At 37.6% G+C, this 26,441-nt stretch overlaps 1 protein-coding gene across 3 annotated transcripts in view; it reads left to right on the plus strand.

The window, feature by feature from the left end:
* Nucleotides 1–25,924, plus strand: part of SPATA48 (spermatogenesis associated 48) — a 69,840-nt gene extending 43,916 nt beyond the window's left edge. For 2 of the 3 annotated variants that reach the window (XM_054695815.1, XM_037493328.2), the window contains exons 6-9: nucleotides 6,795–6,836; nucleotides 8,165–8,272; nucleotides 18,634–18,741; nucleotides 25,729–25,924. In XM_054695815.1, the coding sequence (XP_054551790.1) occupies nucleotides 6,795–6,836; nucleotides 8,165–8,272; nucleotides 18,634–18,741; nucleotides 25,729–25,852 (382 nt within the window). In that variant the 3' untranslated portion in view covers nucleotides 25,853–25,924. The remainder of the gene's footprint in view (nucleotides 1–6,794; nucleotides 6,837–8,164; nucleotides 8,273–18,633; nucleotides 18,742–25,728) is intronic. The other variant, XM_037493336.2, reaches the window with a different exon arrangement.
* Nucleotides 25,925–26,441: the final 517 nt, after the last annotated feature.

A 26,441-nucleotide genomic window follows, 5' to 3' on the forward strand; every position in this document is an offset into this window, starting at 1 on the left:
ATAGTTAATCTATGACAAAGAAACCAAGAATACACAAGGGAGAGAAGAAAGTCTCTTCAAACAAATGGTGCTGGGTAAACTGGCAAACAACACAAAGGAAAACGAAACCACCTTATTTTCTCACACCATAATCAAAATGGATCAAAGACTTGAATTTAAGACCAGAATTCATTAAATATATAGATGAAAACATAGGCAAAACACTATACAACATTGGATTCAATGATGTCTTTGGGGACTCTATTCCAATATCAAAATAATAAAGCAAAAATAAACAAATGGGATGACATCAAACCAAGAAGCTTCTGTGCAATAAAAGAAACCAAGCTATAAGTTAAAATAAAAAGACAACCTAAATGAGTGGATGAAAATATTTGCACCTCATACATACAACAAGGGGATAATGTCCATGATGTACCAAGAGGTCATGAAACTCAATAAAAAGAGAAGAACCCAATCAAAGAATGGTGGGCAGGGAAGTTAAATAGACACTTCTTCCAGGAGACATACAAATGACCTATAAGCACTTGAAAAAATGTTCAACATCACTTGTATTCAGGGAAATGCAAAGCAAAACCACAGTGAGCACTGCCTCACTCCAGTGTTAATGTGAGAATGACACATAACAAAAATCCCAGAAAGAACAAATGTTGGCAAAAGTGTGAATGAAGAGGAATATATGTATGTTTTTGATAGGATCGCATACTGGTCCAGCCCCTATGGAAAATTGTAGGGCGGTTCCCCAAAATGTTAAAAATAGATACACCATATTATAATTAGTCTTTTTCTTAATTATAATAAAGAAAAAAAATCAAAATCAACAAGCAACTATAAACCAAAGATACACTACGAGGGGAGGCGGAGGATGAGAGGAGGGATTAGGGTCGAAATAAGGGGAGTGGAATTGTATGGGGAATATAACCAAAATCAAAATGCTTACATTGTGCAAAAATGAAAATGATGTAATAATTATATAAAATAAAATATATTAAATAATAAAAAATAAATTAAAAAAATAGATATACCATAGTCCAGTAATTCCACCCTTTGGCATTTATCCAAAGAATGCAAAAAACACTAATTTGAATGCACTCCTGTGTTCATTGTAGCACTATTTACAATAGCCAAACTGTGGAAATAACTAAATGTCCCAAGACTGAGGACTGGATTAACAAGATGTAGTACATACACATCATGGAATACTGTTCAGCTATTTCAAAAATGAAGAACTACCATCTGTGATAATGTGGATGGATTGGAGATGGTTGTGCTAAGTAAAATAGGCAAGAGGGAGAAACACAAATACTGGATGATTTCTTTCATAGGTGGAGTAAACTAAAACAAAGTTCAGAAATGTCTGCAGAATCCAGCATGGTTTAATTGACAGTGGGAGTTGAAAACAAAGGCAAAAGGGGACAAAGTGGAGGATGGTGATTTGGTGGTAGGTGTAGTCTGGTATATATCAGAAGCATGGACCCAGGGCCTCCCTGGTTGTGTTAAGAGGCAAGCTATGAAGCTATTCGCAGCCACTGCTGCATGAGTTCGATCCCCAGCCTACTAGGGAGTTACCCACATGGTACAGCAGACCTTTCCTGCCTGGCCAGCTGCTCCCCTCAGCAGTGTATTTCAGTCGATTTGCCTGTTCTGTTCCCCACCTGTCACTAGTGAATCCTCTCAGCCCCTGCACCTCTGGCCTGCACCGCAGTTCTTGTATGCATAAATAAATAAATCTTAAAAAAATAGAAGCGTGGACCTCATCCCCTAAGTCATATACAAGGTTGTAAACCAATGATACCTCTAATTTAAAAATACAAGTTAAAAAAGAAAAGATGTCAGTGAGGAGGCTTTACATGAACAAGTAGACATCACCTAGGACAGCAAGGCACACCACTTTGGAGGTGAGACAGATAATGCAAGGGGTTCAAACATACTAAAGATCATTATTCAGAAATATCATTAAAATAATTAAAATAGAGAAAATACATACATGTATGTATTTTCTCAAATATATGAAAAATATGTGCAATTTTAAGTACATTGCATTAATTATGTACAGATGAATGTTTATTTCCCCACAAATTGATATGTTAAAATCATAGTCTTCAGGGGAAATGGTGTTACAAGTCCAGAGCCTTTGGGTGGTAGTTAGCCCTGAGGCAAAGACCTCAAAAATACCCTTAATTCAGAGGCTCCAGAAAGACACTTCACCCATCCTGCCACCTGAGTTTATAGTGAAAAGTTAGCTGTCTATAATTAAGTGGATCCTCATGACTGATTTTTTTTTTTTTTTTGCAGCTACAGTGATTTTAGAAATCTTAGTCCAAAACTGTGGGAAATAACTTACTATTGTTTATAAAAAATGAAAAATGAATAACTGAATAAAAGGGATATTTATGATTAAAATATAAAAAGAATAATGTAGTAGAAATATGATAAATAAAATCAAGTTTACCTGTTGTATCTGAAAATGCAAATAGTGACAATATTGAGAATCATATTGAGCCTCATCACCATACATAAATTTTATTGTCACTCTCTAATCCTGAAGAACTAGAAAAAGAAGAACAAAAAAGCCAAAATCTAGCAGAAGAAAGGAAATAATTAAATCAAAACAGAAATACATAAAATAGAAGTAAAAAAAGACAGTCCAAAAGATCTATGAAACCAAAAGCTAGTTCTTTGAAAAAATAAACAAAATAGACAAACCTCTAGCTAGGCTCACAAAGAAAAAGTAGGAGAAAATTCAAACAATTAAGTTCATAAATGAAAGTTCTAAAATTACAATAGACATGCCAGAAATCCAGAGGATAATTAGAGACTCATATGAATATTTATTTTTTAAAGATTTATTTATGCATACAAGAACTGGGGTACAGGTCAGAGGTGTAGGGAGTGAGAGGATTCACCAGAGACAGAGTTGGGGAACAGAACAGGCAGACTGATAGCAATACACTGCTGAGGGGAGCAGTGGCCAAGTCAGAAGAGGTCTGCTGCGCCATGTGGGTAGCTCCCTGACCAGGCAGGGATTGAACTCATGCTGTAGTGGCTGAGGACAGCTCCATAGGTTGCATCTCAACCCCTTGCACCACCAGAGAGGGCCTACTATGACTATTTATACACATTTATACAATCTAGATGAGATGGAAAAATTATTAGAATTATGCAATCACCTATGACTGAATAAGGAAGAAAAAGAAAATTTAAACAAATCAATTACAAGCAGGGAAATTGAAACAGTAGTAAAAATTTTTCCAAAGCTCAGGACCAGATGGTTTCATATGAGAGTTCTACCAAGCTTTCAAAGGTAAAATAATATGTGGTCTGCTCAAGTTCTGTTAAAAAAATTCTGAAAGAATATTTCCAAATGCATTTTATGAGGCCAACATCACACTAATACCAAAACCAAACAAAGACAACACAAAAGCAGAAAACTATAGACCAATCTCTTAATGAAATAGATGCTAAAATCCTCAATAAAATTTTAGCAAACAAAATCCAACGATACATTAAAAGGATTACCAAGTGGGATTTATTCCAGGGATACAAAGATGGTTCAAAATCCAAATTCAATCAATGTGATTCACTAAATTGATAAAAAAGAAAAATAAAAACCATGTTATCATATTAATAGATGCTGAGAAAGTATCTGATAATGTTCAATATTCATTCATAATGAAAGTCCTTGAAAATTTTTGAATGAAAGGAACAAAACTTAACACAATAAAAGGACAAACCCACAGTTAACACCATTCTTAATGGTGAATAACCTGAAAGAAAAGCCTGAGATCTGGTAAAGACAAGGGTGTCAGCTTTCACTTCTGATATTTAACATACTACTGCAAGTCCTAGCTAGAGTAATTAGACAAGAGAAAGACATAAAAGAAATCCAAACAGGGAAAGAATAATTAAAGCTAACATTATTTCCAGATGATATGATCACATACACAGGTAAACCTTCAACATCCACAGAAATACTAATTAAAACAATAAACCAGCTCAGTACCTGGCAGGTTTAGAAAATAAACAAAAATCAGTTGCCTTCCATATGCAAATAATCAGTCTGGTGGGTAGCTCCTTGGCTGGGGATCTAACTTGTGCTGCAGCAGCTATGGATAGCTTCATAGGTTGTATCTTTTTTTTTTTAAATTAATTTTTAAATTTTTTTTTACATCATTGTTCATTTTTAAACATTATTTGCTTGCCCCCACCCCTTTAAGTGTAGTCCCCTGTAGGATAAATGGTTTTCAGGCTTTTCTGCCCTCACACCATTAGGATTGCCCTGCCTGACAGGCACCTGCAGTTGTTACATTGTTGCAAGCTGTCTTACTTACTTCTGTGGGCCATGAGAGGAGTATTGAGATAGTCCCCCAGAGAAGCAAAAGCTGTAAAGAAGCAGAAGCAGTAAAGAAGCAGCAGAGAAACGAGAGAGAGAAGCAGAAGAAGAGGCAGGAGAGAGAAGGGGAGAAAGAAGGCCAGAGAAGCCCAGAGTGACGATTTGCTGGGGGGCTTGGAGGCCTGGCAGCCTCCTGCCCCCCTGGCACTCCTGCCTGCCATGTACCTGGTTGCTGCAGTGCATGTAAAGCTCAATAAAAAACTGAGAAAGCCACCGAGGGCTCTAAGACTCTCCTTTACTTGACTGCCGGATCATAGATGACTTGCTCAGTGCCCATCCTGCCCCTACACCCCATAGAGTTTCCTTCCCCAATGCAGCCATGCACCATCACCTCAGTCCCCTGTGCTCCTCCCTTTCTCCCTTGGTCCCCTCTCCCTCTTCCCCCCCTGCAGTATGTCTCTGATTTATAATTGTCTGTTTTTGCTTTGTTGTGTTTTGTACTGTTATTATATTTTTACACTGATATCTTATTTGGTTTCCCTTATATTCCTGTTATAAGTGAAATCATGCGATATTTTTCTTTTTCCTCTGTCTTATTTCACTGAGCATAATTCCCTCTAGATCCATCCATGTTGCTGCGAATGGCATAGGTTGTGTCTTAACCCCTTGTGCTACCAGGAAGGCCTAGAAACACAAATTTTAAAAGAAACTTGCACTCCTGTCTTTATTGCAGCAGGATTTACAATAGCCAAGCTATGGAAACAAACTAAATGTCCCAATATGGATGGATAGATCAGGAAAATGTAGTATATATACACAATGGAAACTCCTCAGCCTTCAAAAAAAGATAAACTCATGCTATTTGGGGCAACATGGATGGAGCTGGAAGGGACTATTCTATGTTAAGTAAGTCAGAAGGAAAAAGCTAAATATTGGATGGTTTTCACTTATATTTGGAATATAGAGAAACCAAACACAAGTTCATACAAAGACAAACATTGAAAACTGACTACAGATCTGAAGCATCCAGGAGGGGAGGAGGAAGGAGAGTGAGAGGAGAGGGGTGAAAACAGAAGGGGAAAGAACACATTGAATTATGACTAAAATTACCAGAGAGGGATGAGTTGGAGTGGGAGCAAAGTGGAGAGGGTGGTGTAATGGAGGATTACTGGGGCTTCAGTGGTGGGTGTGGTGAAATAACATATGACTATAGAGGCATAAACCTATACTCCTCAGACATACACTGCGATGTAAATCAATATTGTCTCAATAAATATAACTAAAAAATAAATACATTTCCCATCTTGCTATCTGTGAATAAATAAAATCTAGTATGCAAAATTTTGAAATAACTTCTTAAAAATGGTTTCAAAGATGTGTAAAAGCCCCAACATAAGAAATAGACTACACTGCATGAATTGAATGATAGTAATTTAAATAAAACTATTTCAATAAAAGATTCTTTCAAAAATATAAGATCCAGGGCCTCCCTGGTGGTGCAGCAGGTTGAGTACGGCGCTATGAAGAAGTCCACAACCTCTGCAGCATGGGTTCGATTCTAAGCTGGCCAGGGAGATACCCACATGGCATGGCAGACCTCTCCTGTCTAGCCCGCTCCTCTCCTCAGCAGTGTTTTCAGTCATCTGCCTGTTCTGCTCCCCATTCTGTCTCTGGTGAATTCTGTCACCCTCCTGTGCTTCTGGCCTGTACCCCAGTTCTTGTATAAATAAAGAAAATAAAATCTTTAAAAATACATATAAGATCCTTATAAATACAGCAAGTTGAAATTATTGATAATCCCGTTCAAAAATCTTTTAAAAGAATAAAATTGTAAATTGGTACTGACTCTTAAAATTATGTGTGCTAGTGGAAAACTTTATTAGCACCTTTTAATTTATATATCATGTGGTAAAATAATAGCACACTCTAATAAAATAAATGTTTAGATTCTTAGAAAATGACTAATTCTCAGGCTAGAGAAGGAAAATACATAATAACTTTATGCTGAAAATAGCTGCAACCTTGTATATGTTACTCAACTTATATGCGCTGAAGCTGGTTTATCTCTGATATAGAAGATTAGACTAGCTGATCAGTAAGATGCACTTAAATATAAATAATTTATCTAAGAAAATGAGAGGTTAACCCTTGGCAAATATTTCAAGTATTATCAGTAGGGAATTCTACATCAAAAAATAAAAAATGAAGAAACAGACTGACATAGAGTTAAATCATAAGATTCAACAAAGAATATGTCAACGGAAATCTGGAGTTAATTTGTCCTGGTTTTGATTTTCATTTAAAACTACATTTTAAAGTATTTTTAGTTTCAAATTTCAAGCTTAAATTCTTATATCTCTGCAGAATTCTTTTATTTTAATAATAGAAATACTATAGTTATTTCATATTTAATTAAGTTAATGTCAGTAGCTCAACTGCATATATTTTCTCTTCTTCTAAGTGTGAGCCCATGTTCTAGAAGCAAATATATTCCACTCTATACGTAAGTAATATTCCCTAATGTTTTTAAAATTTACATCTAAGTTGTAGTTGCTTTCAGCTCATTCATATTTATAAATTTTCTTTTTAAGATAACTTTAAAAAATAACTTAAAAGTTATTTTAAGATAAGTGGAAATTAAAAATTATTTCCAATATCTTTCTAGCTCTGGAAGTTTTGTTAAAGGTTGAAGATTTTGATAAAAGAAAGAAAGGGGGCAGTATTTTTCTGTTTCCCCAAATTTTATTTCATAAAATACTTTGGATGCTAATAATAATAACTATTATAATCAAAAGACTTTATACTTGATGTGGAAGATATGAGGTGCACACCAACAGAGAATTCTAAGAAATGTAAACTTATATTTTTTCTAAATTTAAGTCTGGATTTCCAAGGATGAAAAAGATGATTATTCTCCATCATTTGGAGTACTCTTGATTTAGATTGAAGATAACTTTGTGTCTTAGTCTCTATAATAAAATAATGTAGACTGGGTGGCTTAGAAGCAGCAATTCTTTCTCACAGTTCTACATCAGGAAGCCAGTTTGGCTGAGAGAGGAACCTCTGGGTCCTCATGGACTTATCCTTGTGTCATCACATGGTGGAAGGGCAAGGGAGCTTTGTGAGGTCACTTATAAAAGTATTAATCCCATTCATGAGGGCTCTACCCTCATGACCTAAGCTCCTCCCACCTCCTAAAAACCCCACCTTCAAAAACCATAACCTTTGGGCATTACAATTTCAAGATGTGAATTTTAGGGGAACAGAAATATTTGATTATGGTACTTGGAGCAAAGTAAATGCAAGAAAATTGAGGGGTCTGGCCCTTTTCTTCCACCTTCATTAATGTTGCCTTTTCTGCACTGCAGTAAAATTGACTAGGACACTCTGATATATGTCCACACAGCCACTAGGCCTTCTCACAGTTCCCTTAGACACATCCATCACTGGTTGGCCAGGATCCTTGCTCACTTATACACGTTTCCATCTCCACAGGAGCACTGTACTTGTCTCTGTCTTATTGCGGGCCACCCCCAGACTCCAGTGAAAATTTTTCTCAAAGACTGCAGAAATAGCTATTTTTCTCAAAAATACAAGTTAGCTGTTACTCTTACCTGGCCCAAACTTAAGATCACAAGAGCCTGGAGACTCACTCTGAAAAAGAGAAATTTTCCTTTCTTTCAGCAAATCATTTCATCATCACAATTAATTTTTCGCATTTGAAATTTTTGATCTATTTTGGCAAGTAAGATTTCCTTTGGAAGTTAGAACATGGTTATTTATTTCTTCTTAAAAAATGACATACACTGTTCTCTCCCCTATCCCCAACAGCGGATGTGTACAATCTGCAAATGATGATGATATTGACAACCCTTTTGGAGACATCACATCTCTAGCCAAACCTCGGAGCTCCAGAGCAATTTATACAAATACAAGTCGGTGAGCTCTTCTCAGAATTATTCCCCTTACTTATGACTAAGGATAAGAAACAGTAATGGGGATCTATTGCAAATGAAGAAATAAAGATCTTTATTGAACATAGCTTAAGAAGAAAGGTAAATTTTTCTTGAAAGAACATTATTTACAATAGGTAAAATGTGGAAATAACCCAAATGCTCCAAAATGGTGTATGTATGTATGCATGTGTGTATATATATATATATATATATATACACACACACATACACACATGCACAAGAGATACTATTAAGCAATCAAAAAAGATGAACTCATGCCATTTGCAGCAACATGGATGGAGCTGGAAGGGATTATGGTCAGTGAAATAAGCCAGAAGGAAAAAGAAAAATATAGATGGTTTCACTTATAGGAGGAATATAGGTGAACCAAGCAAGGGATCAGGAAAATAATAATAACAAATTTTAAAAAATAGCAGGCAACTATAAATCAGAGACATTCTGCAAGGAAGAGGGAGGGATCAAAACAGTGGAGGGAAGAGCACAAGAGACTATGGTGATGATGCACAGGTGGTGGGAATTTTATGGGGACTGCACCTGAGAGGAGAAATCAAAAAGGATAAACTCATGTCATTCGCAGCAACATGGATGGAGCTAGAAGGAATTATGCTCAGTGAAATAAACCAGAAGGAAAAAGAAAAATATTGTATGATTTCACTTATAACAGGAATGTAGGGGAACCAAATAAGACATCAGTGTAAAAAAATAATAACAGTACAAAACACAACAAAGCAAAAACAGACAATTATTAACCAGAGACATACTGCAGGGGAGGAGGAGGGACAGGGGTGAGAGGGAGGGAGGGAGGAGCACATGTGACTGTGGTGATGGTGCATGGGTGCCTTGGGGAAGGAGATTCTATGGGGACTCAATCTGAGGGGGTGGGGGGAAGCAAATATTGTCTAAAAAATGTAAAAAATTATAAATGCTAAAAGAAAAAATGAGCAACGATGAAATAATATATATTATTAAAATAATAGCTATACATTAAAAGAAAAAAATACTTTGTGGGCAACAAAACAAATAACTACAATTTGTCACAAAGGTAAGCACAGTTTGGGAACTGAGTAACCTCAGCACCTTGAGCAGTCACTTTATCTGTGACTTCAGTTTCTTCATCTGAAACCTATAGAAGTAAATATCACCAAGCAAGGGGATTATGGGGGATCAACATTTATAAAGCAGGTTGAGACACATAATACTTTGTTATTTAGTGAAAAAGGGCTCCTTTTTAAAAACAAGATAAATGAGAATTTCAGTGCTAGTGTGTTGCTTCCTAGAACAATGCACTGGGTGGGTGGCAAGTATAGTCCAGGAATGCTGCAGGTGTGTTTGTTTCCATTATGTATATGCATACTACATGCGAATTCACTTTTGCCAATGGGAATTCTGAGGTTGATAAATTCCTTCCCTAGTATTCACAAGACACACTTGAAGTTGAAGTTCTGTGTTCTTTTTTTTGTGGAATTTAGCTGCCAGATTTCATGCAAGGCTATAGTTTGAATCCCAACAGTATTTTAAATGTTAGCTGATTTCTACCTTTTTAAACATAAATTGTGCCTATGACACAATCTAGTTAAATTTCACATTAGCTGCCCTTTACACTATATCCTACAATAATTTTGAATATATCTGGCTACTGTCTCTGGCTAATTCTTTTGACAAATTTGGTCTAACTACAAAATGTTTCAAACTAAAGTTGGTTTTAAAATAATGCTATGTCTCTTAAATTAACTGGAAAAAAATGTATCCAAAATGTTCCAGTTTCTGTGAATGAACAGAAAAGTAAAAAAGAAAAGATTTTGTCTTCATATTACATAAAAATCTGACAGGCACATAAGCTCTGTATACAAATAATTGTAATATAAAGGAGGATGGAACAAATCTCCTAAAATATTAGCTTAGTGTTTTCAAAGCTCATATATCTAGAAAGATCTCTTTAACCCACAGGACTTGAGGGTAATAACATTAGAGCTGAGTTCTGAGGAAGAGACACTTGGTGTGATTTTTTTTCATAAATTCAATAAGAAAATTATTGCTATTAAGCGTAGTAATTCTAAAAATTTTAAAGGGAGACTATGAGGGAAAAGACTATTTTTTTCAATTCTATAGCCTTTTAAAAACTGTCTCATCTTTGAAATGTGTATTTGAATTTTGAAATGTTTTATGGAATGTTCTTGCAAAGAATAAAAATATGTTTGGGGTTATTTTTGAAAGAATGAAGTATGGCTGTGTTTTAAATTTTGATGTATAACGTACTATTTAACCTCAATAATTTTGGGAATATTCCTTCTTCTCTTGGTGTTAATTTGTGTTTTTAAGGAAACGAAATTTTGAGTGGATCATGTAAGAGAATTGAAAGCCTTAACTGTACTTGTCCAATATGGGCACTAGAGGGCCTCCAAGGTTGCAAAGTTTCTTCTTTTGATTAGATTTCAATTGTTAACAGAATCTTTACCTTTTAACACAAAGAAATGTTTTCCATTCTCATTATGAAATACTTAAATATATGTAAGTGTATAAATTCATATATTAAATATAAGTCAAAATAACAAGTAAATGTCTATGCATCCCTCTGCGCTAAAGAGATGGTATTTTACTAATATCAGTTTTTACTAATACCAATACTAAGTCACCTATATGCTCCTCTCCTTATTGTCTAGGTCCCTTTCTCCAACCCGGAAATCATCACCATTAGACTTCATGCTTATATATTGCCCCCATTACTTTATAGTTTTACTGCATAAACATGAATCTCTAAATAAAATTATTTTGTGGTTTTTCACATTCACAATGTGCTGAATACCACATTCAGCACAAAAGCAAAGTACAAAAAAAATACATAAAATATGTCAGTTACATAAAGTTTAAATCTCAGAAACACATAACTTTATTTTGTGCCAAGTATGGAATAGACCATCACCCTCTTCAAAAATTAAAAATAAATCTTTCTTTATTTTCTTATATTGAGCTTTCTATAAGAGAAAATCTTTATGAAGTCTTTAGGCTTTTCCTCATAATTGATGACACTTCAGCACAATGGGTGGGGCTGTGCCCTTGCCCCTTCAATGGAAATCATGTTCAGACACACAGTTAAGGTCAATGACTCTTCAGTTCAGATCTTTGCCTCACTGCAATCACCAATTTCCTCAGAGCATGAATGTTTTTCAAATCTTCCTCATTAATTGATTTTCTTTTCTGGTCATTTGACATGTCTGATTTTTTTATATAGATGATGATTATACTAATAATTTAACAAGTAGTTTTTATTGTTGCAGAATTGAATATGATTATTAGAGGAGAGCACAGAAAAAAATACAAATTATATGCAAAATCTCACATAAATTATATGAAAAATCTCATAAAAATATAGCTATTATTAAGATTTGGGCATAATGCGATCTATCATATGCATTTTTAGTCTTGTTTTTGTATATTTAATAGCTATGTGCATACTGCACATAAATGTTTTACCACCTTAACCTTACAACATCAAAATTTTACTTCTGTATATGTACTGTCATTGACTACATATGTAAATCCTTTCCACTTTTTGTTATGATAAATAATGCTTTTATATGAATTCTTTTCATGATTTGAAATTACTTAAGGGAGACTCCTAGAAATGGATTATAGAGTCAAAATATATAAATGTTCTTAAGCACATTGCTAAATCATTTTCTAGAAGTATATGTCAGCATTTATACTCACCTGATGCTAGCATTATATTTCACCATTTTTATTTTCTTCCAAATGTTTTCATTATAAAAATAATTCAAATATGTTTAAGGTATAAAATGTATCTTCCATTTTCAATTCCAATAATAAAATTTTGATATATTTTTAGACTTTTAGCCCAAGCATGAATGAAGGTCTGTAAGGTGTGTGTGTATTGTGAGTGCATACGATGGAGTATGTATATGTAAGTTTGAAATATGAAATGGACATTTTCCCTGATATTATGCAAGGCTATTAAAATCTTTTAATGATTACATGACATTCCACTACAAGGCTACATTGTAGTTTACATAGGCCAAGTTAATACTAAATTGTTTGTTGTTGCAAATAACACAGCAACAAATAACCTCTACATTTATGTTTGCACGTTATGTAGGCATTTCTGTAAAACAAATTCCTTAATACAAAATTGTTAACTATTTCATTAAAAAATAAAATATTTTCTGATTTGGGAGTCATGTCCATTTACTAAAAGACATTTAAAGTTAAGTCACTCAAAATATTAATGCAGCTTCCACTGCAGTTCCTAACTTTTAACTCTTTTAGGAATTAAGAAAATTCAGAGCCTAACAGTGTCTGTTAGGCTCAACAGGAATTCTTGAAGCTCAGGACAGGAAACCACTTTTTTGTTTTTTCAACAAATATGTACTGTTTACTAGATTAGGGCACTATTTAGGGATTTTTTAAAAAATGATATAAAATCACTTACTTAAAAGCAAAGACGTTTTGGTAAAACTAACATAAGGATCCACCTTTTCCAAATCTTTTCTCAATCTTTCTTTTCAATATAAGAGCCACATTTTTTTGTAAGTTGAAGAAAAGCTCATTTTATTATAGAGTTCCATGTAGTTTCAGAATGTTTTACATTCAGGAGTCATTGGTACCAAGCACATGGTGGTTGAAGGTACCAGAATGCACAGAGGAGGCTCCCAAGGTATACCCACCTGTCCTTGCCCTGGAGCATTGAGCATGTTGAAGGAAATGCACTCCATTGTGATGGTCAAGTGCCCTGGGTTCATAGGCATGTGCCTCTTTCTTGGTCCAGCTCCTTATTCATCAGTGAGGTCACTGAGGCACATAGCAGTAGGGATGAATGGCTGGTGACAGACAGCCTGAAGTGGAAAGTGGCAAAACCCAGGCCTCATACCTGACCTGATGCTTTCCAGACTTCATTTGCTGGCTTTCCCAAGTCAGCCAGCCACCTCCACCGTGCTGTCTTCCACTAGGCTGTAATCTTTTACTTTAGAACTTCACATGGCTTCATATTTATTGTGCCTTTACCTCAATAATTTCTGTGCTGAAACTTTTGCAAAGAATGAATGATTGTTCAAAATGGACCCCAGGCAGCTTCTGGTCAAAGTCTGATAAAGGAGAAGGGGGCCCTCCCTGCTTGCCAGTACTGTGTTGCATCTATAAAGCAAGTATCACTGCAACCCAGGTAAAGGATGAGGTTATGAATAGTACTTCTTTTTATTAGCTTGGAACTTCTGCCTTTTAAATCTACTTTAATTTGTTTTTCAAAATTGTGTGATCAAGTTGTAAAGGTAGAGGTGTGGACACAGGTTCTATTCCACTTTAGAGAATGAGGAGCATGAGGCCCAGATAGATGATGTAAGATCCCCAGATCACACATTGCCCGAGTGCCTAAAAGAACAACCTCTTTTTCTTTTTTTTTTTTCTTTTTTAGAATTTAGGGGTTTTATTTAGAAGTTAATTTGACCAAATTTTAAACTCATAATCTCCAGGGTACACTATCCTCATCCCATGTGAATATGCCTTTTGTCTTGGAGAATAACAGTTTCTCAGGGCGTCAGTCCCACAATAACTCTAACCCTCTGGGTTTTTTCTATGCCCCTCCCAAATGCAAGAGTTGAAGATTCTAAAAACAGAGGAAGGAAAAACACTAGATGGTGAAGATGTTGATGATGATGATGATAATAACAAAACAGCCCTGTAACTTCTAAACAAATCTTAGTAGAGAAGCACAGTCCAGTGGCCAAAGTTACCACAAAATCATTCTGGTCTTATTTGGATTTCTCGAAGCTCACAGGACTCTCTTTCCTTTCACCCTCTCACTCACTCTCCTCTCCCCCGACCCGTCCTTCCTGAAGTCCTATCTTGACCTTCACTGTGCTTTTCCCTCCCACTTTCACTCCACTTTTCCAGTCCTGCCTTCCAGCCCACCACATCTGAACTGATTCTACACACTTCACCTAAGTAAGCTGTCCTCAGCCCCCTTCAAAGCTCCAGAGACAGACTGTGGCTCAGAAAGATTCACTGCTGTGTTACTTGCTGCTCAGGGCAACCCTGGAGTGAAACACTAGCCCTCTGAAGCTCTGCTCCCATGCCTTTCTGTCTGTATCCCTCTCATGTGCCCTACTTATACTTTGCATCAATGTTCTTTGCCCAATTTGGGTTATGTAAACCTCAAATGGTGCATTTTTAAAATTGACTCCTTGATGTGAAAGCTGTCAGGAGCCAGCCCTTCTAGATTTCTCCCTAAAACTGTACCTGACACAGAATAGCTCCAGTAAAACGCAATGACATTAACTCAAACTTGCAGTAACACAACACCTATAATCAATGTCAACCATAAGATATGGCTGGACACTTTGGGTGGATCAGCATGAGAGGTATTTCCAAGAACACTAACATTCTCCATTCAATCCATGGTAGCATCTTGACAGCTTGGGCCTTCTGCATCTGGATCATTTCTGTTGCTTGCCAGCTCTGCTGACTCTGGGCACATTTCTTAGACTTTTTTTTTTTTTTTGCCTTAGCTCCTATTTAGATAAAATGGGCATGTGCTAGGACCTTTGACACAGGGTATGTGGGAATTAAATGAGCTAATTCTTATAGCCTTTATAAGGGTTTTTGGAATATAGTGCACACTCAATGAGTATTAGTCATGTCTGTGGCACAGAAAGAGAGAGAGAGAGAGATCTTGTATGCACACATAAGTTGTAATCTATATGCATGTAATATATATATACATATATATAGTGCATATGTGCATATAACCTGTTTTCTTTATTTTCTATTTAGCTTTTAATCATATACTATCTGTGCTCTACTTTTCAAAATGATTTACTAAACAGCTTATTTTTTGAAATTATTTAATTTCTATTTTTTCTTTGTTAAGTAAAACCGGCTCATTGTAAATGTAGGCAATAATTTATTCAAATTTACCCATTAGTGAACAAAATTCAGGCTTATTTTGGGAATAAGAGTACAAAAGAAGTTTTCAAAGAATCAGAAGCTATGGAGCAAAGACAAAAAATGAAGACCTCCTATTTTTAAATTAATTCTTGCCTTTCTTTGCTTTCCTTAAATGGGGATAGGGGTGTTTTGGGCAAGCAACTAATCCAAAAATCCATTTTGAAGCCTATATACTTCAGTATCTGTAATAGGTTTGTTTACTCTAACTGAAAAATAATATTGCTTATCAGCAGCAGGCCTGTAAAGTGTTCTTCAGAGATTATTATCTTCTTGATATGAGATCAACATGTCACACTTGAGATAGAAAAGTCCTTCTATAATGTCCTTGCAAAAGGGTTAAATGGGATAGATTTAGAACAGTTAAATGGAATAGATTTAGAAGCATATTCAGACAGGACTTTCATTTTTAAGTATTTGGCAGTTTATCATGCAACTGAATTTATTTCTCAAGTCTAAGCAGCTTATATTTGTCTACTAGTTCATGACTTGTTATTAGATATGATATTGTATACTATCATTATTACAATAAATGTATTCATCAATATTGATTCATCAACATCAATAACCTGCATGCCACATGTAACTTTATGATGTTTTATATACAGCCTGTCTCCTGATTTATAAATTGCTTGCTTGCTTCTTTGACTTCTTAACTGCTCTAAAAGCAGGGTAGGACTTCAGAGGTATTTTACTTCTGCAGGTGTTTTAAGGCAGTGGATAAAACCTCTCAGACAGAAAAAGGGGATTTCCTTTGTAACATGCTTGGAAGCTTTAATGACAGTTTGGGAAAAAGATGTATACATGAATAGTTTTGCCCCACTTTCTGTTACCTCTCCGACATATGGCTACACTTCTACAAGAAAATTCCAAGAAATCCTATAGGGTACTGCCCAGAATTTAGTAGTAGTGGTTTAGTCACCGAATCCTGCTGACAAATCTGAAAATGTAGCTCTAAAATTGAGACAACGCAATATCACTGCATACTAGAATTATCTGGAGAGCTTCTGAAAACCCCAGTTCCCAGGGCATAACCCTCAGCATTGAAATCAGAGTGTCTAGGGGTGGGTCTCGGGCATTGCTAAGTTTTAAGAAACGCCAGCATTCAGGAACTTTGGAAGGCAGGCTTAACATCTCATAACTATCTGTGCTGAATAAACTTTGCATCCTCTACCTTTCATATATAGGAAAGTACTTATTTCTTTAAAATCTTGTAGTTCAAAAGATTTGCTAGCTGATTTCACTTTCATTGAATTTCTTCAATCCCCAGAGTACACCTAAGAGGCTGGTGGTGGTCTCTCTCTACTGCATTTTTTTTAAAGATTTATTTATTTATGCATACAAGAGCTGGGGTACAGGCCAGAGATGCAGGGGGTGAGAGGATTCACCAGAGACAGAGTGGGGAACAGAAAAGGCAGACTGACAAAATACACTGCTGAGGGGAGCAGCGGGCGAGACAGGAGAGGTCTGCTGCGCCTTGTGGGTTGCTCCCTGGCTGGGGATTGAACTCGTGCTGCAGTAGTTGCCAATTGCTTCATAGTGCATTGCTTAACCCCTTGCACCACCAGGGAGGCCCCATCTCTCTACTGTATTTGACTAGCTTTCATTACTTCAGCAAAATCTCACAGCTAGTTAAAGGGTGAAGTCAGATTTGGAAGGGAGGTTTGGCTCCCTGTAAAGGTAGGTTTCCCCTGCAATTCATATGCCTCATTTTCCTGGTCTCACAAATTCTACTGTTTGTGCTACTTTTACTGGTGATGTAATCTCCCTTCCCTTTGCAAGCATCAGGTGTTTCCAACTTTATTGTCTGCAAGGCAGTAAGTCACCACCTGTATAATTATGGAAGACAGAATTGGAAAAGACATATGAGGATTATTAGTTTATTTATTCCCTGCTGATAGGGAATTTTTTATCTTTCTTTCTGATACCAACATGAAAGGGCACCAGTGTGATGCAGTATACATTGCTGCCTTTTTATTCCCCTGGATACTTTCACAAGTATGTTCTTACTTTGCACTCACCATGTTTTTGAGATTGGTGTCATTGTTACTCTCTTTTATAATTGAGGCAATAAGGCTCTGAGATTCCTCCAGTCGACCAGACCTGCGAGGTGGCCATGGGATCTAGATGAGTCTTGCCCTTGCACATACCCATGCCACCACCCTTCTCTCCTTCTCTCCTGTTGGCCTTAGTCCCTGACTATGAGGAGTAACCTGCCATTAGTGTCATATTTTGAAAATGAGTCCTAAAATAGATGGTCCCTGGGAGAAGGCTTGGTGTGGCTCACTGGATGTGTGGAAAGGATTATGGATGTCACCATGAGATCCACAGAGGCACCCTGTGTTCCATTTCAACAGAAGTGTGGTTGCATCTGTGCTTCATTTTGTCTGTGCATTAAATTAGAATAAGGAACCAGGCCACACTCTCAAAGAAAGGGCCAAGGGCTGGGAAGGGCAAACCATGGAGGGAGTAGAAGCAACAAACTTCCCTGCCATGGGCAGGATAGAGGGGTGATGTTTCTCTTTCTCCCTGCAGGGCAGGCAGAGCAATCTGAATTCCACAAAATGTATTGTTTGAGTGATTCTCGTGTTTCTGATGTAATGTGTTCTTTGAAAATACAGTTTAAATCTCACTTTTCTGTAGCAATTCTTGGTTGAAGCGACATAGCAGCACATAGAACTGAGGCCACAGAAGACCCAAGAGTTCAGCCTCTCCCTCAGAAAATGATCCATGTAAAGCACTTTGAATGCTATAGAAATAGCAAGATAGTATTCTTCACGCTCCTCTGAACTACCTTTTCTTTTGGATGGTTTGTTTGTCTCTTATGGTGAGGCTTTCATATCCACACTGAATGAGCTTTTCCATCATTTCCAGGCTTTTCTGGTGGGAAAAGGAACAGAAGAAGTCGAAAAGTGTAACTAAACTAACCAGGCCAATGTTTGTTTACTTTTGTGCAATTTTAGGAAATTATGTGAACTCAGTAATACAGTATATTAGTGATGACTAGAATTGTCATTTAAGAAACAGTTGTATGTCTCCTAATACTGGAATCAGCATTGCAGAGTTCTCATGAACGGGCTGCTGTTCTATGAGAAACATATTTCTGCCTTCATTATGAAACAGAAATCAGCAGTGACTCCTGTATTACTCCAAAGAATAGAAAAACATGGACTTGAGATAAATTTCTTCTATACTAGAGGAGAGCTATTAGCTACACATCTGTTCCCTTTCTTGTTCAACAGCCTGATACCCACACCTTACAGCAGACTGTGTCTCCATTTGTATTTTCATATTTGGGTACTGGTGACCACCGTTATATCATAAACTCATTTTAATTTCCTCTCTTTCCCCTCCTTTAACTCTTTACTTTAGAACTGCAAATATTCCAGGATATACTGGTAAGGTTCATTTCACAGCCACTCACCCAGCAAATTCTGATATTCCAGCAGCAACCCCATCTTCAGATTCAGAAGTGCACCAGTAAGTATGAATCCTGTTATATACTGCATTTAGATACATTGGGGAAGGGGGAGGTAAGGATCCTCATTATAGTTAGTCCTTTAAAAAATAATTATTTAGAATAAATTTACATTGTTCAATATATATATATATATAGTCAAATATAAATATATATATAATTATATATATAGTCAAATCAAAAAGACAGAAGATTTCATTTTCCCAATGATGTTTCCTAAAGGAGCATACGAAGACACTTAAAACGTATTAGGTGAACAGCATCTTTATCTCACAACCTTTGCACACATATCAGCCTTTGCATTATCGTCAGACATGGACACTGCTTAGATGCATGGATTACATGAGACACACACTTACTTCTGTGAATAACCACTTTGTTTTTTATAAAAGACAAAATTCTGTCGAAAGTCATATGTATTTTTAAGTACCATTTTTGCAAATCAAAAATAGGAGACATTAGAGAGAAGGTTATTGAAGACTTCATTATATGAAGTTGCTAGTAAGAAGCAGCACATTACTGTTCATTATAACTCAAATTTGAAAGCATTTGATGGAAGTCTTGGCCTCGCGAATAAAATGACACAGTTTTGAAAATGAAAATGCAGATTTAACCAGGTCTACATGCTGGCCCAGTGCAAATAAATCAACTGTCCTAGTAATCGGTGTGTAGGAGCATTGGGGGCAGGGGTAGGGGTGGGTGAGGCACAGCTCCTCACAAAAGGGTGCCTTTCTCTTATATCACATTCTCTTAGTAAAGAAGTCATTCTTTACCAAACATTGATGAACCTGCATCTGGCCCAGGTCCTGTTCAGGACAGTGAACACAGAGTTGAATACAAAAGATACCTCTTCTCAGGAGCAAATGTTCTGTTGTGAAAGACAGATGATGATGAAGTACACAAGTAACTGCACAACTAGATCAGTTCTGGAGACTGACATGCTATGGAGCAGCAAGTCATGGAGATACAGTAGAGAGAGCTCAAGAGTAGGGAGGACATTCTGAGGAGGTGGCTTTGGCCAGAGTCAGAGTTCCTGCCCCAATGGACTTCTGAAATGTTGCAAAAGACAGCAACTGGATTTTTGAGCTAGGTTTCAATACATACAGTTGTTCATTAACTCATTCATTCATGAGTATTTTTCATTACTTCATCTATTTTTTTCATTGGGTCAACAAATGTGTTTTGTACTCCAGGAATTCATAAGAAGTAGACCCAATATGTGAGGAGCTCACAGTCTGTAAGAAAGAAATATAAACAACTGTAGTAGTGGATGACAAATATCATAAGTCCATATATCCTAAGTCCTCACTTACCTTCACGGATAGGTTCTCAGAAACGGGCTTTAACAAAATAACAGGTCCTTGGCCTCATTTTGTCCAATGTTTGTTGGAATTTTTTTTCTCATCCATATTATAACAAAATTACATTGAATGAAGTGACGTTATTTCAGGATCTACTATGGTCACATATGTTGGCCCAGTACTTCCCATTTGGAATGTACTAACTCATTTCACCATCCTGGTAACCTTTCCTTCTAAGGAAGGTACAGTTGTTATCCCACTTACACATGAGGAAACTGAGGCACACACAAGCTACCGTGGATCTTCATGGAGGCACTAATAAAAACCACACGGAGGAAGCGGTTCACACAGGACACTGGTGAAGTAGGACATTGGGTCTCATGTATTTGAAGGCAAGGGTGCCTGTGGACAGGGTCCTGCTTACCCAGGGGAGGCCATAGAAACTGCCCCTCATCGTGCCACCTGGAATCTCAGAAGGGTGGCTTTTAGGCTCCCTGCTAGTCTCTGTGTGTATAGTGTTTGCACCTTTTTACAGGGTTGTGCATGAGGCTGTTCCAAAGACAATGATGAGAGGGAAGAGCAGCTGCCTGCTGACAGGACTTTACCAACTTCTCTAAAGTTGGAGTTTGATAATTATCTAGAATCTCTAGCCCACGTATGAAAAATATTTTTTTTTAAAAAAAGTCATTGATTTTGTAGGCTAATATTTTGCCTAGAAACTTTTGAGGAAAAAATCATTTTTCTCTTGGGCCTTCCCTGGTGGCGTAGCAGTTGAGCACTTCATTCCCCAGCCGCCAGCAAGGGTCCCACAAAAAAAAAAAAAATTCATTTTTCTCTTAAGACACATTTTATTTATTTATTTATTTTTTTAAAGGTTAATAAAAGGTTTATTTACAAGGGAAGGGCAAATGAGGAAATGTACAACTCAGGGAGAAAAGTGGGAGACAAAGTTTTAAATGTGTCCTACCCGATCCACCGATCTGAATCCCAAATGGCACTCTCTGAGAGCTGGCCGCAAGCCAGGAGCCGTGAAGCCAGTAGGCCAGTGAGAGCAAGAGACCCCAAGGCCCACGTGTCTGGTTTTTATACCAAACCTGGCTCCTTAACTCCACTCTCAGGTCCCAGCCACCTTCCCTTTGGTGGTGACAGGATTTGTCTTTCCCAATGTCTTGATGGCTATGGTCTGGAGTGGGGGTGGAGTCCACAAAGCCTGCATGGAATTAGCTCAGGACATCCTTTCCCCCTAACAAACTCACAAACTCTCCTGAATATATAAATAAACCAAGTTTTTTGAAATGAGAGTACCAAGTAGTATTAAACTACCAACTTTCTAGTTAATTTATAGTTTTTTTCTTTTATTTAAATTTTATTTTTATATTCCCCATACAATTACAACCGCCTTATTTTGACCCCAATCCCTCCTTTCCCCGCCCCCCACCCCCCATAGAGTGTCTCTGGTTCATAGTTGTTTGTTGATTTTGATATTTTCTTTCTTATAGTTATTCTTTTTCCTGGTCCCTTATTTAAGTTTTCTAGATTCCTGCTATGAGTGAGACCATCCAGTAATTTTCTTTTTCTTTCTGGCTTATTTCGCTGAGCATGATCCCTTCCAGCTCCATCCATGTTGCTGCAAATTGCATGTGTTTATCTTTTTTGAATGCTGAGTAATATTCCATGGTGTATATGTACCACATCTTCTTGATCCAGTCATCTATTTTTGGGCATTTGGGTTGTTTCCAAAGATTAGCTATTGTAAACAGTGCTGCTATAAACATAGGGGTGCAGGTGCTCTTTGGAATTGATGTTTCTGTGTCCCTTGGGTAAATACCTAGGAGTGGAATTGCTGGATCATATGGAAGCTCTATGTTTAGTAGGTCAAGAAATCTCCACACAGCTCTCCATAGTGGTTGGACCAGTTTGCACTCCCACCAACAGTGCAGGAGAGTTCCTTTTTCTCCACAACCTTGCCAACATTTGTTGTTGCTAGTTTTTTTAATATGTGCCATTCTCACTCGTGTAAGATGGTATCTCTTGGTAGTTTTGATTTGCATTTCCCTGATGACAAGTGATGTTGAACATTTTTTCATATACCTGTTGCCATTTGCATTTCTTCTTCAGAGAAGTTTCTTTTTAGCTCTTCTGACCATTTTTGACTGGATTATTTTCTTTGTTTTTTTTGAGTCTCATCAGCTCTTTGTAGATTTTTGTGATCAGTCCTTTATCATTAGTGTTGTGTGCAAAAATGTTCTCCCAGTCGGTGGGGTTTCTCTTTGTTTTGGTTATTGTCTCTTTTGCTGTGCAGAAGCTCTTTAATTTGATGTAGTCCCAGCTGTTTATCTTTGCCTTCACTCTTTCTGCTTTGGGTCATGTGTCTGTAAAGATGTCTTTGATGTGCATATCATGTAGTGTTCGCCTATATTTCCTTCTATGTATTTTATGGTTTCAGGTTAAGATACATTTTAAATGTCATAAAAAACACATTTCTAAATACAGGATTAGTAAAAGTTTAGAAATTTGATGTATTTTAATTCATGTGAAGGATCTGAAAAGACAGTGTTAAAATTAGATGCAAATTCATAACTGTCATTTATTTTTTAAAGATTTATTTATTTCTGCATACAAGAACTGGGGTGTAAGCTAGAGGGGTGGGAGTGAGGAGAGAGATTCACTAGAGACAGAGTGGGGAGCAGAACAGGCAGATCTACTGAAATATGCTGCTGAGGGGAACAGCAGACGAGACAGCAGAGGTCTGCTGCGCCTCGTAGGTTGCTCCCTGGCTGACCAGGGATCGAACTCATGCTGCAATGGCTGGCAATAGCTTGATAGTAGTGTCTTTAACCCCTTTGACACATTGTGTCTGGCAGGTGAGTGATTGAGAAGTGATCCTACTCAACAATATTTCCTCAGTGCAGATGGGAACATTTCCAATGCCTCATTGTTCTCCCTCTCAATCCATTCTCTCGCCCTATACATCTCAGTTCTCATCCCCGACATTTGTTGGTTTAGCACATTTCCATGCCATGTGATTTGGCTACCAGATTACTTCAAAGAAATCTCTATTTCTCAAAGGAAAACTATCCTCCAGATACTACTACTGCTAGTACTATTACTACTGCTGTTGCTACTAGTTACTACTGTTTACAAGGTTACTACCATTACTACTTGAAAAAATAAAAAAAAAAACAAAACTGCACCTTTGACAACATGCTCATAGCTAGATTGCTTATTTCTTATTGCCCATGATCTCCTCCTTCCCCCACTACACACTGATCTGCTATCTGTTATCCAAGAGTGGGGACAAGAAATCTTCTGGAGTTCTGATTCTTAGGGTAAACATGGGTTCTGGAAATAGAGTTAGTGGCAGCATCCCCAATGTCACCCCAACTGACAGCATTGTGTTGCATCAGGTGCCCACATTTCACTCCTAGATTCACCCCAACACCTGCTGATGACAAGAGGTCAGCAGGGAGAAAAGCACAGTAGGGAGATGCATTGTCCAAAGTGTTTTGTTAGCAGGAAGGCAGTGAGTGGCCTCTGTCCTGCCCCTATGCTGTAACCAGAGAAAATCAGGACTTGGAAAATCTTCATCATGAAATATCACCTATGATTTTTTCTGACACCAGGGTGGGATTTTTGCCTAACATTTTTCAGTAGCAGTAGGAATCTAGATCTCTGATGAATATCATGAGAACTTGGTAAGGTAACCTGACTTCCTCCTGATAATGTCTATCTGACTTGATACATTTTTTCCTGTTGTTTCTGAAACATCTGTATATGGGCTTATCCTGGGCACTTCTGAACACTTGGCTCTGTGTACACCCACTGTGACTCTGGAATGTACCCTCTTTGCTCAGAGTCTGTGCCATTTCCCATGGGCCCCTACTTGGACTTCGCCACTCCTCCCATCAGGTCCCCCTCAGCAGACTGGTTCATTTTCTGTCACTGGACATCCAAACTGACTCTTCTTCCCCTCCCCCACTCCACAATCTGTACCTCTGCCAATACTTCTGTTTCTTCTTCTCCTCCTGGAAAAATGGGTTTTCACTTTCCTAAAGTGCCTGTGCTTCCCTTTGAAATCTTGACCCTCTCCTTCTTCTTCCTGCTTTCTGTGAAGAAGCCCAGCCAGGTTTTCCTATTGTCTGAGTCAAAGTTATTCCCCCCTGACCTGCCATCCTGTTTCTCTACTCTCCTTCCTTCAACTATAAATGTTCTTAAAAAGAAAACTACCAATCCTCCTTCTCCCCTGTCTCCACATCCTCCCAGTCCACCCTTGCCATGAATTCTGCTACCACCAATCAAAGGAAACACTGCTACCTGCAAGATCCTGTATGGTACCCTTGGAGCCCTTCATGTGGAGGACAAGAAAGAACATTTACTGGAAACTTTTTGGTTGACAGTCCAAAGTTTTGGTTTCAGGTTGAGTCTTGTAGGTTTCAAATGTTAATGCAAAGGGGTTGGGGCTGCATAGCCTACAATATATTTTGATTGGCATGTGCAAGACTCCTGTGTCTTGGGGCTGATATTTTAAATAAGCTGTAGAATAGCAAGGAAAGAGGTTTTCAGAAGAGATCTAAGGAGAGGAAGTGCAGGTGCAGATGGTAGAAGGGATAGTGTGGATCTCTGAATTTGTAATAAGACACATTCAGAGGTACCTCCCTCTACTCCTGTTTCCATCCCAATGGAATATCTAGCATTCTTCGTATCCCCTCCCACCAGAATGCAACCTTCACCAAAACCTGAGTTCTCACTTCCATGGCCATTTCCCACAACATAAAACAAATGTATTACTTCATGATCATCATAGCATGAAAGCAAAGCCATTTTGGATTTGGTTGCTTTGTGTTTTGTAATGCACAGGGACATTGCATTCTCTGTGAATGATTCAAACAGCATAAGATTTACAGAAAAGTTGTTGCAGGCAGTTGTGGGTTCAAGAAAGTTGGGTTCAAACAGTGCTGGAAAACATCATTTTTAGAGTAATACACATTCCACAGTGATTTTCTTTCAGCTCTCACAACAAGCTCGGGTAGTTGTTATGCTCCCTGGATAGATGAGCAGACTAAGACATGTGAGGTTAAGAGCAGTCAGCTTAACCCCCACTACAGGGTGAAATTATGCTCAGTCCTGCACATGGCTGGACTATCCCATCCTGCCCCTCTATCATGCTTCCTCTTCAAGTTCTCCCTACATGCTCCCTGTCCCCCCCCCACATATACCCCATACCTCTTCTTGCCTATATCTCCTTGTTTTCACCATTACCTAACTCTGCCCTGATCTGGACTCCTGGTGGATCACCATTCCAGGCTCAGAGAGGTGGGCTTCTTCATACCCTCAGCACAACTCAGATTTTATTTAGCTGCCACTCTATAAACTCACCTCCCTTCAGCTGTGTTTTCTATATTCTAGGCACAGAGTAAATATTCAATGAAAGAAACTGCAATATAATGCATGTAATGCAATAAATGGAACTGAATGTAAATGAATGAAAGAAACAATCTGTAAAAAGATTAATCATTACCAGTGCCTCTCTGTTTCTGTTATGTGTCTCTGTCTCCCCATATCATCTATCTCTCTCCCTCCCACCCACTCCCTTCTCCCTCCATATGTACACATGTATTATTAATTGAGGCATGGATGAGACTGTATGTTTCTATGTCATTTTTTTCTTTTATTTCTACTCTGTTATAGCATCCTACGGAAAGAAATGGAATTTGACCTCTTTCATCGTCAGGCACCGCTGTCTCGAATGGTCACAACTGTCGGACCCTACAATCCCTTCAATAAGAAGGAAAAAGAAACTGTAGTCTACTGAAAAAGAACTTCAGTCTCTAGGAAGGCATTATGGAGAGTACAATGGGGAAATAAAAGGTTTGGGCATTTTTGAGTGTGTCTGTACATTTTGGATGACAAAGAACTCTTTTTTGTCTGCAACAGAGCATCCTGCAGCCCAGCTTCAGCCCCTCACATGTCCTGATACCAGAATGCCACCATTCCATAATGGCCACCAAGATCTTCTGAAAGTTAACAACAACAGTGGTTTATTTTATAATATCCCTCCTTAGAGTTGGAATGCCAGATCTACCTAGAAGTTTCATGTCCTGACCTCCTTAATTCAGGTATTATAACTGTGGAGTACAGATCACAGATTTCATGGTCACAGATTATCTGGTCAAATGTATTTATGGGCTGTAGGGGATTCCTCAGCCTCCCAAATGTTGTTATACTGGTATACACATAAATTATATATATATATATATATATATATATATATATATATATATTAAGATTTATTTATTTATTTATACAAGCACTGGGTACAGTCAGACGCACGGGAGGGTGAGAGAATTCACCAGAGCCAGAGCGGGATGCAGAGCAGGCAGAAGGACCGAAGTACACTGCTG

The sequence above is a fragment of the Talpa occidentalis genome, unplaced genomic scaffold (assembly GCF_014898055.3).
Source record: "Talpa occidentalis isolate TD23 unplaced genomic scaffold, MPIMG_talOcc4v2.1 talOcc4.10, whole genome shotgun sequence".
Lineage (NCBI taxonomy): Eukaryota > Metazoa > Chordata > Mammalia > Eulipotyphla > Talpidae > Talpa > Talpa occidentalis.